The 14,996-nt window shown below is 43.9% G+C and overlaps 1 protein-coding gene across 1 annotated transcript in view; it reads right to left on the reverse strand.

Annotated features, from left to right (window-relative positions):
• The window catches only part of LOC145337812 (sideroflexin-5-like), a 206,345-nt gene that overhangs the window by 141,286 nt on the left and 50,063 nt on the right, over positions 1 to 14,996 (reverse strand). Inside the window, exons 4-7 of the mRNA XM_080182664.1 lie at positions 14,241 to 14,267; positions 11,793 to 11,847; positions 3,117 to 3,142; positions 2,024 to 2,077 (exon numbers count right to left, since the gene is read on the reverse strand). Coding sequence (XP_080038790.1) covers positions 2,024 to 2,077; positions 3,117 to 3,142; positions 11,793 to 11,847; positions 14,241 to 14,267 — 162 coding nt within the window. The remainder of the gene's footprint in view (positions 1 to 2,023; positions 2,078 to 3,116; positions 3,143 to 11,792; positions 11,848 to 14,240; positions 14,268 to 14,996) is intronic.

Here is a 14,996-nt window from a genome sequence, read left to right on the forward strand (position 1 = left end):
ATAAACTTGGTAAACTGTCCAGGGCTGGCTTTGAAATCAGCAATGTCTCTTTTTATTGCTTCTTTCAAGATGAAGATTGAGATGGGCCCACAGGAAACTGAGACTGTATCCTGGTACAAAGAACCAAGAACAACCCAGCACGGGAAACAGGCCCTTCGGCCCAACGAGCCCGCGCCGCCGCATCTTCCTACACCTACCCTGCCCTGTGTGTATGTGAGTGGAACCCCTAATGTAGCCAGATTCAGGGGAGAATAGTGTCAATTTGGTACACCAATCAGCCTAAGAGCACATCTTTGGGGTGTGGGAGGAAACCGGAGCGCCCGGAGGAAACCCACGCAACCACAGGGAGAATGCGCAAACTCCCACAGACACAGGCCCAAATCCATGTATCTGCACAGCTAGCAGTGATAGTCACTGAGCTGTTGTGGCACCCATCTGCTGGTCCAGGATTAAGCACACACAGCGACATGAAGTACTAGGCCACTCCCGGAACCTCCAAGAGCAGCCCACGCACGACCCACCGTGTGCATGCCCCTCGTTTGACAACAAGGTGAACCGACCCTGTGGAATAAAAAGACAAAACGTAAAATGTAATACTACATTTCCGGTGTCGTCCCGAGGCTCTGACCCTATTTAATACCCTCTACTATAACCCTCCATCCTTGCTTCGCTCATGTGTCTATCTAAGTAAACCTTAAACAAGTCCTGGTACATGGATGAGAGGTATGTGGAAGGATATGGTCCTGGTGCAGGTCAGTGGGATTAGGCAGAAAAATGGTTCGGCACAGCCACGAAGGGCCAAAGGGCCTGTTTCTGTGCTGTAGTGTCCTATGGTTCTATTGCAGTGTTAATGTAAGCCTTACTTGTGACTAATAAATAAACTTTACTATGCCATGATTGATAAAGGCAAATGTCCTGTATGCCTTTTAACTACCTGTCCTGCTGCCTTCAGGGATTTGTGAACAAGATCCTTCTGAGCTTCCTAGTGTTCTGCCATTCACTGAGTACTCCCACATTGTGTCATACCATGTCAATCTTTGGGGCATCTGCAACTTACTTATCATTCATCTACACTATCCCCCCCACCAATACACACAGACCACACACACACACACACACGCAGACACATTATGACATATATTGTTCCTACATATCACGAACAATAAAGAATCCAGCACTGATCCCAGTGATCCACCACTGGAAAACACCCACCAGTCACGCAACAAACAGTCTTGTACCACCACCTGCCACTGAGACAGGTGGTGTCTCCTGCCACTGAGACAGGTTAGGATCCAATTTGCCAAGTTACCCTGGATCCTATGTGCTTTTACCTTCTTTACCAGCCTCCCATGTTGTCAAAGGTTTTGCTGAAATCCAGATAAGCCACAACAAGTGAACACACCTGGTCACATCCTTGAAAAATTCAATCAAATTTGTTTGGCATGACCTCCCTCTGCCAAAATTATGCTGACTATTGCTTGTTCTCCAAGTAGAGATTAATTTTCTCTGAGAGAATTTTCTCCAATAGTTTCCCTACCACTGATGTGAGCCTCGCTCATCTGTAATCCTTGGTTTTCCTCTACCACCTTTCTTGAAAAGTGGAACCACATTAACTTTCCCCCAATCCTTTAGCAATCCCCTCCCCATAGCCAGAGATGAATTAAAAATTTGGGTCAGAGCCCCTCTAATTTTCTCCCTTGCCTCGCACAACACCTCGCATTGCAACCCATCTGGGCCTGGGGATTTGCTCACTTTTAAGCCTGACAAAACCTCCGCTATCTCCTCACCGCCATGTCAAACTGTTCAAGAACCTTACAGTCCTTCTCCTGGAATTCTGTACCTTCTTCGTCCTTCCCTCAAGTATAGCATGGGAAACAAGGAGAAGAGATAGATTGTGGCAGAATGTTTGGAAGGTCAGAGATGAAAGATTGATCACAAGTGGTTTCCTGCTCCTGTGAAAACATGCTCTATACACAGTGATCTATGCAAACCTCTATTACAATGCCAAACCAGTAATTCTTACCTGCCAGAAAACAGTAGTTGCCAATGTCTGCTGAGGGAGGAGAAGGCCAACAACCTGCAGAGAAAAGAGTCACTGATTAGACTATAAAGCATACTATTGCTCAAACAATAAAGGGCAGACATGCTTCAAGAGAATACAATTCTTCTGATTTTGGCTCGCTCTTGCTTGCTGATCTACATTGGCTCCTGGTCAATCACCTTGGCAGCATGCTACGGTGCAGAGGGACCTGGGGGTCCTTGTGCACGAATCGCAAAAACCCAGTCTGCAGGTGCAGCAGGTGATCAAGAAGGCGAATGGGATGTTGGCCTTTATAGCGAGGGGGATAGAATATAAAAGCAGGGAGGTCTTGCTGCAACTGTACAGGGTACTGGTGAGGCTGCAGCTGGAGTACTGTGTGCAGTTTTGGTCACCGCACTTGCGGAAAGATATACTGGCCTTGGATGGAGTGCAGAGAAGGCTCACTAGGCTGATACCGGAGATGAGGGGGTTAGCCTATGAAGAGAGACTGAATAGACTGGGTCTGTACTCGTTGGAATTTAGAAGGCTGAGGGGAGATCTTATAGAGACGTATAAGATAATAAAGGGGATAGATAGGGTAGAGGTAGAGAGATTCTTCCCGCTTAGAAAGGATAGCAGGACTAGAGGGCACAGCCTCAAAATAAGGGGGGGTTAGTTTATATCGGAGTTTAGGAGGAACTTCTTCACTCAAAGGGTGGTGAATCTCTGGAATTCTCTGCCTGTTGAAGTGGTGGAGGCTACCTTGCTGAATATATTTAAGTCACGGGTAGATAATTTCCTTCTCTATCAGAAACCTAAGGGTTATGGGGAGAAAGCGGGAAAGTGGAACTGATCCACTTCAGATCAGCCATGATCTTATTGAATGGCAGGGCAGGCTCAAAGGGCTAGATGGCCTACTCCTGCACCTATTTCTTATGTTCTTATGGTCAACCAAAACCTTAATGTCATGCAGCATGTATCATCAATTGCAGCATCTACAAGGTACGTAATGATTGGGGGAGGGAAGCTGTTACGGGGATATCATTGACATGGTAATTACATCAATTTAATTAAGATACAACCCTTAAATACTCACAATTGGGGTCCCAAAAGGAATATAACCTGCAAGAAAGGGAAGGTCAGGCATTAACACATTTTTATGAAAGCAAATTACTGTGGATGCTGAAATCTAAAACCAAAAGAGAAAATGCTGGAAAATCTCAGCAGGTCTGACAGCAACTGTAAGGAGAGAAAAGAGCTGACGTTTCGAGTTCAGGTGACCCTTCATCAAATAAATTAGAACATGTTTCATCGTAAGTTCCACATTTTGTCCTTACATTGCCCCTTTTACATTATCCCATACCTCATTGGATAAATTGGTAGTGTAGAATCATATAAGTTACAGACCTCTCCACTCAGTCCAGAGTCAGTATGTGCTCTATTTTCCTGCTCACATAGATGTGATCCGACTAATCAGATAGTCACGGTTGCTGCATTAACTGAGCGGGAAACAAATGCTGGATTCTAAAGTTACTGGACTGTCAACTTTTACACCCCAGATATTGATTTATTGCTTTGTTTACTTTCTCACCCTCACGCAGCAAAAAAAAACCTTTCATTGCAGGAGGACCAGGGGGTTCATTCTCCCTAGGAACATCCTCTTTGAGCCTCCGTCTCCACCCCTGGCCTCTTAAACCCAGCCCCCAACCACCTCGCTAAGATGCCTGATCCCAGGCTTAGCTGGGTCCCACTGGTGGCCCCCTATCTGGCTTGGCACTGATTGGACTACAGAACAGATTTATTGTTTAATTAATTCATGGGACATGGGTATTGCTGGCTGGCTAACATTTATTGTCTATCCCTAGTTGTCCGAAGGCAGTTGAGAGCTGTGGCTCTGGAGTCACATGTAGGCCAGACCAGACATTAAAGGACATCAGTAAACCGGTTGGGTTTTACCGACAGTCAACAATGGTTCCATGGTCATCAGTAGATTCTTAATTCCAGATATTTTATATTAAATTCAAATTCCACCATCTGCCAAGGAGATTTGAACCCGGGTCCCCAGAACATTAGTTGAGTTTCTGGATTAGCCGTCTAACGATAATACCACCAGGCCACTACCTCCCCATAGTCAATCTGGCTGGCTGGAATCTCTCAAAGGTAGGACAATCTATTGAGAAGAGTATGAAAGTCTTGCTTTAAAACAATGAATGCAGCTTCCAGCAGGGCACCACCAGGACTATGGTTAGTTTCCCCCTTACCTTTTAAACGGGGGGTGGGGGAGAGGGTTAGTTTGCCATTGTGTCATCATAGAATCATGATATTGGGACCTTTCCTCTTCCTGACGTATTAGTAACCCAGGTGTTGGTGTACATGCACCGTGTAGATGATATGAAACTTGGATGCACTGTGAACCGTGAGGAGGATAGCACTGAGCTTCAAAAGGACATAGACAAGTTGGTGGAATGGGTGGACAGGAGGCAGATGAAATTCAATGCTGAGAAATGTGAAGTGATTCATTTTAAAAGGAAGAGCACGGAGAGACAATACAAAATAAGAGATACAACTCTAGCAGGGGTTCAGGAGCTGAGGGACCTGGTGTATTTGTGCATAAATCATTGAAGGTATAGATACATAGATAGATAGATACATAGAATATTACAGCGCAGTACAGGCCCTTCGGCTCTCGATGTTGCGCCGACCAGTGGAACCAATCTAATGACCCTCTAACCTAAACTATTCCAATGTTATCCATATGCCTATCCACTGACCATTTGAATGCCTTTAAAGTTGGCGAGTCCACAACTGCTGCAGGCAGGGCATTCCAAGACCTTACTACCCTCTGAGTAAAGAACCTACCTCTGACATCCGTCCTATAATTACCACCCCTTAATTTAAAGCTATGTCCCCTTGTGTTAGCCATCACCATCTGAGGTAAAAGGCTCTCACTGTCCACCCTATCCAATCCTTTGATCATCCTGTATGCCTCAATCAGATCACCTTGTAACCTTCTTCTCTCCAATGAAAATAACCTCAAGTCCCTCAGCCTTTCCTCTAAAGACCTTCCCACCATACCAGGCAACATCCTGGTAAACCTCCTCTGCACCCTTTCCAATGCCTCCACATCTTTCTTATAATGCGGCAACCAGAACTGTACACAGTACTGCAAGTGTGGCCGCACCAGAGTTTTGTACAATTGTAACATGACCTCACAGCTCCGAAATTCAATCCCTCTACCAATAAAAGCTAACACACCGTACGCCTTCTTAACAACCTTATCAACCTGGGTGCCAACTTTCAGGGAGCTATGCACATGTACCCCGAGATCTCTCTGCTCGTCAACACTACTAAGAGTCCTTCCATTCGCCCTATATTCTGTACTCCTGTTATTCTTACCAACGTGAATCACCTCACACTTTTCCGTATTAAACTCCAACTGCCACCTCTCGGCCCAGCTCTGCAGCTTATCCATGTCCCTCTGCAAACTGTAACATCCATCCTCACTGTCTACAACTCCTCCGACTTTGGTGTCGTCAGCAAATTTACTAATCCATCCTTCTACACCCTCATCTAGGTCATTTATAAAAATGACAAACAGCAATGGCCCCAAAACAGATCCTTGAGGTACACCACTTGTAACTGAACTCCAAGTTGAATATTTCCCATCAACTACCACCCTCTGTCTTCTATCAGCTAGCCAATTCCTGATCCAAACTGCTAAATCACCCTTAATCCCATGCATCTGCATTTTCTGCAATAGCCAACCATGGGGAACCTTATCAAACGCTTTGCTAAAATCCATATACACCACGTCAACTGCCTTACCCTTACCCACCTCTTTGGTCACCTTTTCAAAAAACTCGATAAGGTTTGTGAGGCACGACCTACCCTTCTCAAAACCGTGTTGACTATCCCTAATCAATTTATTTCCCTCTAGATGATTATAAATCCTATCTCTTATAATTCTTTCCAAAACTTTGCCCACAACAGAAGTAAGGCTCACTGGTCTATAATTCCCAGGATGGTCTCTACTCCCCTTCTTGAACAAGGGGACAACATTTGCTATCCTCCAGTCTTCCGGCACTATACCTGAAGCCAATGACGACATGAAGATCAAAGCCAAAGGCTCTGCAATCTCCTCCCTAGCCTCCCAGAGAATCCTAGGGTAAATCCCATCCAACCCAGGGGACTTATCTATTTTCACACTCTCAAGAATTGCCAACACCTCCTCCTTATGTACCTCAGTCCCATCTAGTCTACTACCTGGTATCGCAGTATTCTCCTTGACTACACTGACTTTTTCCTGTGTGAATACTGTCGAAAAATACTCATTCAGTGCCTCTCCTATCTCTTCAGGCTCCACGCACAACTTCCCACTGCTGTCTCTGACTGGCCCTAATCTTGCCCAAACTAATCTTTTATTCTTAACATACCTGTAGAAAGCTTTAGGATTTTCCTTGATCCTATCCGCCAGTCATCTCATGTCCTCTTCTAGCTCTTCTTAACTCTCTCTTTAACTCTTTCCTGGCTATTTCATAACTCTCCAGTGCCCTAACTGAGCCTTCATGTCTCATCTTTACAAAAGCCTCCTTCTTCCTCTTCACCAGAGATTCAACTTCCTTAGTACACCACGGTTCCCTCACTCGACCACTTCCTCCCTGCCTAACAGGTACATATTTATCAAGGACTCACAGTAGCTGCTCCTTGAATAAGCTCCACATTTCAGATGTTCCCAGCCCCTGCAATTTCCTACTCCACCCTATGTATCCTAAATCTCGCTTAATAGCCTCATAATTACCTTTCCCCCAGCTATGACTTCTGCCCTTCGGTATATGCCTATCCCTTTCCATCACTAAGGTAAATGTGACCGAACTGTGGTCACTATCACCAAAGTGTTCACCTACCTTCAAGTCTAACACCTGGTCTGGTTCATTACCCAGTACCAAATCCAATGTAGCCTCACCTCTTGTTGGCCTATCTACATACTGTGTCATGAAACCTTCCTGCATACATTGGACAAAAACTGACCCCTCTAACGTGCTTGAACTATAGCTTTTCCAATCGATATTTGCAAAGTTAAAGTCCCCCATAACAACTACCCTGTTACTTTCGCACCTATCCAGGATCATCTTTGCAATCCTTTCCTCTACATCTCTGGAACTTTTTGGAGGCCTATAGAAAACTTCCAACAGTGTGATCTCTCCTTTCCTGTTTCTAATCTCAGCCCATACTACCTCAATAGACAGGTCCACATCAAACGTCCTTTCTGCCACCGTAATACTGTCCTTGACTAACAATGCCACGCCTCTCCCTCTTCTACCACCTTCTCTGCTCTGACTGAAACATCTGAACCCCGGAACGTGCAACAACCATTCCTGTCCCTGTTCTATCCATGTCTCTGTAATGGCCACAACATCGAAGTCCCAGGCTAAATTCTTCCTCAGTGTACCTGAACAGGTGCTGGAGTGTGACGACTAAGGGATTTTCATAGTAACTTCATTGCAGTGTGAAGGTAAGCCTACTTGTGACACTAATAAATAAGATTAAATTTTACTTTTCAAGCAGGAGACCACCATTAGCACAGAGACCCCATAGTCGGCAGTCTTAGAGTCCTAGATCTGAAACGGTGTACTGCTTTGTACTAAATACGTTACACATTGCCAACTGACACACTGCTGACTCCAGCATTTCTGCTAAAGATCTAACAATTACAAGGAACTTCAACAAATATTAACTTGTTTTTTTCCTTCAGTGTCCCGTTCCTTGGACCACCATGAAATGAGTTGAAGCATAAAGATTTACAGCATTAAAGTCAATTCGTTCCATTGTGTCAGTTCCACTTCTTTGCTAGATTTCCAAATCTAATTCTATTGCCACACTTGCTAACGGTAAATCTGTATCAATTCTAAGAACAAGAACAAAGAACAATACAGCACAGGAAACAGGCCCTTCGGTCCTCCAAGCCTGCGCTGCTTATTGGTCCAACTAGACCATTCGTTTGTATCCCTCCATTCCCAGTCTGTTCATGTGGCTATCCAGCTAAGTCTTAAATGATCCCAGCGTGTCTGCCTCCACCACCCTGCTTGGCAGTGCATTCCAGGCCCCTACCACCCTCTGATATCTGAATTAAACCTCACCCCCCTCACCTTGAACCTGTGGCCCCTCGTGTTCGTCACCTCCGACCTGGGAAAAACTTCCGACTGTTCATCCTATCTATGCCCTTCATAATTTTATACACCTCTATTAGGTCTCCCCTCATTCTCCGTCTTTCCAGGGAGAACAACCCCAGTTTACCCAATCTCTCCTCAAAGCTAAGACCCTCCATACCAGGCAACAAGCTGGTAAACCTTTTCTGTACTTTCTCCAAAACCTTCAAGTCCTTCTGGTAGTGTGGCAACCAGAACTGGACGTAGTATTCCAAATGTGGCCTAACCAACGTTCTATACAGCTGTAACATCAGATGCCAATTTTTATACTCTATGCCCCGTCCTGTAAAGGCAAGCATGCCATATGCCTTCTTCACCTTCTCCACTTGTGATGCCACCTTCAAGGAGCTGTGGACTTGCACACCCAGGTCCCTCCGTGTGTCTATACTCTTGATGGTTCTGCCATTTACTGTATAGCACCCCTCTACATTAGTTCTACCAAAATGCATCACTTTGCATTTATCTGGGTTAAATTCCATCTGCCATTTCTCCGCCCAATTTTCCAGCCTATCTATATCCTGCTGTATTCTCTGACAATGTTCATCGCTATCCACAAGTCCAGCCATCCACAGTATTCCACAGTAACTTCATTGCAATGTCAACGTAAGCCTACTTGGGGCAAATAAATAAACTTTTAAAGCTTTCCTGGGTGCGCCGCAAAAACAAAAGATGCACCAAGACTGGGCCAGGCCTAGTTGAGATATCATGGTGACACAGTGGTTAGCACTGTTGCTTCACAGCGCTAGGGACCCAGGTACATTTCCTGGCTTGGGTCACTGTTGATGTGGAGTTTCCCATATTATCTCCATGTCTGAGTGGGTTTCCTCCAGGTGCTCTGGTTTCCTCCCACATTCTGAAAGATGTGCTGGTTAGGTGCATTGATCCGAACAGGTGCCGGACTGTGGTGACTAGGGGAATTTCACAATAAGTTCATTGCAGTGTTAACGTAAGCCTTACATAAGAACATAAGAACATAAGAAATAGGAGCAGGAGTAGGCCATCTAGCCCTTCGAGCCTGCCCCGCCATTCAATAAGATCATGGCTGATCTGTCGCTGCTCAGTTCCACTTTCCCGCCCTCTCCCCATAACCCTTAATCCCCTCTCTTATCAAGAACCCATCAACCCGCTTCTTAAAAATATTTAGCGAGGCAGCCTCCACCACTTCAACGGGCAGAGAATTCCAGAGATTCACCACCCTTTGAGTGAAGAAGTTCCTCCTCAACTCCGTTCTAAACCGCCTCCCCTTTATCTTGAGGCTGTGCCCCCTAGTCCTACCGTCTTTTTTGAGCGGGAAGAGTCTCTCCACCTCTATCCTATCCATCCCATTCATCATCTTATACGTCTCAATGAGATCTCCCCTCATTCTTCTAAACTCTAACGAGTACAAGCAAATAAATAAACTTTAAAACTTTAAATCCTCAGAGTGAACTAGCCTGGTCAGCAAGGTGGCACAGTGATTAGCACTGCTGCCTCACAATGCTAAGAACACAGGTTCAATATTGGATTTGGGTGTCTGTGTGGAGTTTGCACGTTCTCCCTGCATCTGCATGGGTTTCCTCCAGGTGCTCCAGTTTTCTTCCACACTCCAAAGATGTGCAGGTTAAGTCAATTGACTACGCTAAATTTGCCCTTGGCGTCCCAAGATATATAGGTTAGGGGGATTAGTGAGGTAAATATGTGGAGTTTCAGGGTAAGCCTGGTAAGAGTCAATGCAGATTTGATAGGCCGAATGGTCTCCTGCACTGTAGGGATTCTATGAATCTATGGTTAAGTGAGTACAGATTGGCTACCCTAGCACAGGTTAGCATCTCTGAATGTGGTGAGGAGAGATGATCATTGTGTGTGCTCGGCCCGATCCTGATCTATGCTATTTTGTGGGTCAGTCGTGAAGAGGGGGAAGCAAACCATGTTTTCCAGATCTTAAGGGGAACAGATAGGGTAATTTGCACAAAACTATTCTTGCTGGTTGAGCAATCTAGGTCTAGGAGGCATAGTCTAAACATTTCAGTCTTTCAGAAGTTGATTTAGGAAACACTTTTATATACAAGATGTTTGTTGGTACTTGTTTAGAACTTTAGGCATAGATAGAGTGGGTAGTCAGAGGCTTTTTCCCAGGGTGGAAGGATCAATTGCAAGTGGCCACAGGTTTACAGTGAGAGGTGGTAAATTTAGGAGAAACATATGGGGGAAGATTTTCACAGTAAAAAGTCTGACAACACCAGGTTTTAGTCCAACCTATTTATTTGATAATATACTCACTAGCTTTCGGGGTTACCCCCTTCGTCAGGTGATGGAGATTTTCACACAGAGTGTAGTGGATGCCTGGAATACGCTGCCAGTTAGGGTGGTGGAAGCAGGCATGCTAGTAATCTTCAAGGTGTATCTTGATAGATACATGAATGGGAAGTGAACAGAGGGATAGAAACTGCATATTGGTGCAGGCTTAGTGGGCCAAAGGGCCTGTTACTGTGCTGTTTTTCTCTTTGTTCTTCCACAAACAATTGAAACACAAAGGGACTTTGAAGTCCTGGTTCAGGACTCTTTTAAGGTCAACATGCAGGTTCAGTCGGCAGTTAGGAAGGCAAATTCAATGTTAGCATTCATTTCTAGAGGTCTAGAATACAAGGGCAGGGATGTACTGTTGAGGCTGTATAAGGCTCTGATCAGACCCCATTTGGAACATTGTGAGCAGTTTTGGGCCCCATACCTAAGGAAGTTTTGGGCCCCATTCTGTGAAGGGGGTCCAGACAGGTTCACAAGAATGATCCCAGGAATAAAGGGTTTGTCATATGAGGAGTGGTTGAGGTGTCTGGGTCTATACTCAATGGAGTTTAGAAGGTTGGAGGGGGGATCTAATTGAAACTTACAGAATGCTGAGAGGCTTAGAGTGGACCTGGAGAGGATGTTTCCACTAATGGGAGAGACTAGTCCTCAAGGGCACAACCTCAAAGTGAAGGGATGTTCCTTTAAAACTGAGATAAGGAGGAATTTCTTCAGCCAGAGGGTGGTGAATCTGGGGAACTCATTGCCACAGAGGGTTGTGGAGGTCATTGAGTGTTTTTAAGGCAGAGATGGATAGGTTCTTGATCAATAAGGGGATCAAGGGTTACAGGGAGAAGGCAGGAGAATGGGGGTGAGAATCATATCAGCCATAATTGAATGGGTTGACTCGATGGGTTGAATGACCTAATTCTACTCCTATGTTTTATGGTCTTATGGAGATCAGTTGTTAACTTTAAAATGGAAATCAATGGATTTCTATTCACAAGTGCCAGTTATTACAGGATATGGGACAAAGGGAGGTATATGTAGTTAGGTCACAGACTGACCAGGGTGCTGGAACAGGCTGGAGGGGTTAACTGGCTCTTTCCTCTTTGGAAGGGGGCTGAGAGAGGATTTGAATCTGATCAAATCAGCCTGTTCTCCCACATCTTGGAAGAAAGCCACTGAGAGAAAGGCTGTGCCCTCGGGGGCAGAATAGAGTGTGACACAGTAGGAAAAGGAAGGAATTGAAAAATGAGGGGCAAGAACAGAAATAGCTGTTACAAATCTTTAAAAAAATATACCTGACATCCTGAATGGCATCCAAATTTTCTCGTTGGTGTCAGGGTGCAAAACAGCCTGAAAGCAAATCAAAAGAAAAAGACTGAAGAAGTTCACTTTATTAGACACTGTTTAATATGGGGGACATGATGGCTTAATGATAATGCCATTGGGCTAGTAATCCTGAGGCCCAGGCTAATGCTCTGGTTTCAGATCCCACCACAGCAGCCATGGTATTTAAATTCAATTAACAAAAAAAAATCTGGAAATGCAAGGCAGTAATGGTGCCCTTAAAACTCTCACTGATTCTTATCTAAAAAAAAAATTGCTTTGAGAGAAATCTGCCATTCTTACTTGGTCTGGTCTACATGTGATTCCAAACTCATAGCAGCATGGTTGATTCTTAACTGCCCTCTGAAATGGCCTAATGAGACACTCAGTTCAAGGACAATTAGGGATTGGCGACAAATACAGGCCTTGCCAGTGAGACCCATCTGCAGAATGGATCAGGACTCTTTTAAGGGTAACACGCAGGTTCAGCTGGCAGTTAGGAAGACAAATTCAATGTTAGCAGAATGGATCATAATTTAAGATTATACCACTGTGGTGAAGTAGGCTGGACTACCACCTTACTGAATCTTAGGGCACTCAAATGTTGGTTTGTATCCCTAGGCTTGTTTTCTGATTTGGTCAATGCTGATAGTTGATCTAGATCACTCTAGTGATGGGGTTCTGGGTTTTCAGATAGCAAATTACTGCTCAACATAAAGTCAAAGTGCAAGTCAGGCTGTGGTTCAGCCTGTGTGCTGATGCACATGACTTAATTATTCTTGAAGAATATTTATCAGCAGGAATACTATTTTCACAGGGGTGAAACTACACAGGTGAAGAGACAGCTTTCCAGGTAGCAAGGTGGAACAATAGGTGCCAAGTACAACTTTTACTCCCTCGACTTCATTATGTGGCTGCAAGAAGACACTGCAGAACTTGTACGTCCTCTGCAATCATTATTCGTTGCTGAGACCTTCTTGTGCAACATCTAATGACTGTCAAAGAAATGTCTCTGGATTGGGTACCTGCCATTCCATCCTTGACACAAGAGTTCATGGCCTAGAATCATGGCATGGGTGGGAGAGGTAGACGGGGAAATAATGAAGAAATTTCTCTTTTTTTAAATTTATTTATCCATGGGATGCTGGCCACAATGGGATACTCGACCAGCATTTGTTGCCCATTTTGTTATAACAACATAATGCTGTTAGAGAGGGAATTTCAGGATTTTGACTCAGAACAGTGAAGGAATGGCAATATAGTTGCAAGTCAGGATGTTCTATGGCTTGGAGGGGAATCTGAAGATTGGGAAGTTCCTATGTATTTACTGTCCTTGTTAGGGGCCATGTATTTGGTAGCTACTGTTAGAAAAGCCTCTGTGAATTTCTGCAATGTATCTCGCAAATGGTACATATTACTGCCACTGTATGCTTGTCAAGATGAGAGGTCACTTGACACCAGGTTACAGTCCAACGGTTTTATTTAAAATTGCAAGCTTTCGAAGCGCTGTTCCTTCATCAGGTAGAATGGAGACAGGCATGCAGTGGTGCAATTGTCACTTGCCACTTCTCAACCCAAGTCTGAATATTGTCCAGGTCTTGCTACATATGGACACGGATTGTTTCAGTATCTGATGAGTCATGAATCATCAACAAACATTCCCACTTCTAACCTTATTGTGGCAGGAAAGTCATTGATGAGACAGCTGAAGATGTTTGGACCTAGCACACAACTCCGAGGAATTACCCTGAAAAAACTGATGTACCTAACCTGAGGAATTCAGTGAGTCTTTCCACATTCTTTTCAATTTATTCTTGGGATGTGGGCACAAGGTTGGTATTTACTGCCTACCCTAAGCTGTCTTGGATACAACTAAGTGACTTGACAGACCACTTCAGAAGCCAGTTAAGAATAAGCCATGTTGAATGGCAACTGGGGTCACATCAAAACCCAGACTGGGTAACAACGGTTGGTTTCCTTCCCTGAAGAATATTAGTGAACTGATGGATAACTTAAAACAATCCAACAGCTTCATGGTCATTTTTTTTGTTTCCAAACCATTGTTTTATGCTAAAATACATTTTTCAATCCATTGTAGTGAGATCTATATTCTCTAGATTTTTCAGTCATTGATCCAACGATTTAACATGGAAGCAGAGTTCAAGCTCTGGATAAGTGTAGTTTCTAAAATATTCAGTTAAACCAAGCTACTGTCAACAATACTTTCCCATAGAAAATGCAAGTCAGAGACTGCTAAACCACTTCCTCAATTAGTTTAACAGAACAGGGTTCACAAAGAATGATGAAACATGAATTAGCACAAAACATGTTAAAATATTTCACATAGTACAACTGTAGTAGGTAGCATTATTGATAAAGTGGTTCAATACTTCACAATTACAGAAAGAAGAAACATTTACCTGTCGAATCTTCTGTGCTTCCCAAAGCTAAATCAAACAGGTAAAAGAGAGAAATTGTTAGCAGAGGTGGCACAATGACACTGGGGCTTAGTGCACAGTGTAGAACACAGAACAATAATTTTCAGTGTTTGTTGAGTTGGTTCATTTCAGCTGGGTCAGACGTGGGACAGTATGAAGGAAGGGAAATAATCAAAAAGACACTTCACACCAGAATGCTTTGCAATAACTTCTGATGAAGAGTGTGTGGCAGCATTGTTGGGTGTAGGCAGGTCAGAGAAGAGGCATGGGGGTTTGGGGGAAAGCAATACTTCTTTAAGTTACCAAAAATATATAACAGCAGGCTGGCATGTGCATTCAAAGGTAAAAGTAATCTCTTTATTGTCCCACTTCAAGATATTCCAAACCAAAAACAAGGCTGTTTCAGAAAGCCATCAATCCCACTTTGGAACTTGACCTCACCAATATTTCACCAATCTGTCCCTCAGGGGTGCTATTTTTTATTATTGCTTGTCACACTTTGGGGCATTCTACTTGGCGACGCTGTTGCTAAATGTGCAAATTTTGAGGTGCGATGGAAAAAATATATTCATCAGTTAGATTACTTTATAAAGTCAAATTTGATTTCATTTATTATTGTCAAGTATTGTGATACAGTGAAAAGTTTTTTTTATGCACTATACAGACAAAGCATATTATTGATAGAGTGCATAGGGGAGAAGCAAAGGAAAGGGTGCAGAATGTAGCAAATATAGAATA

Source organism: Carcharhinus amblyrhynchos, unplaced genomic scaffold, assembly GCF_965287045.1.
Source record: "Carcharhinus amblyrhynchos unplaced genomic scaffold, sCarAmb.v2.hapA scaffold_77, whole genome shotgun sequence".
NCBI lineage: Eukaryota > Metazoa > Chordata > Chondrichthyes > Carcharhiniformes > Carcharhinidae > Carcharhinus > Carcharhinus amblyrhynchos.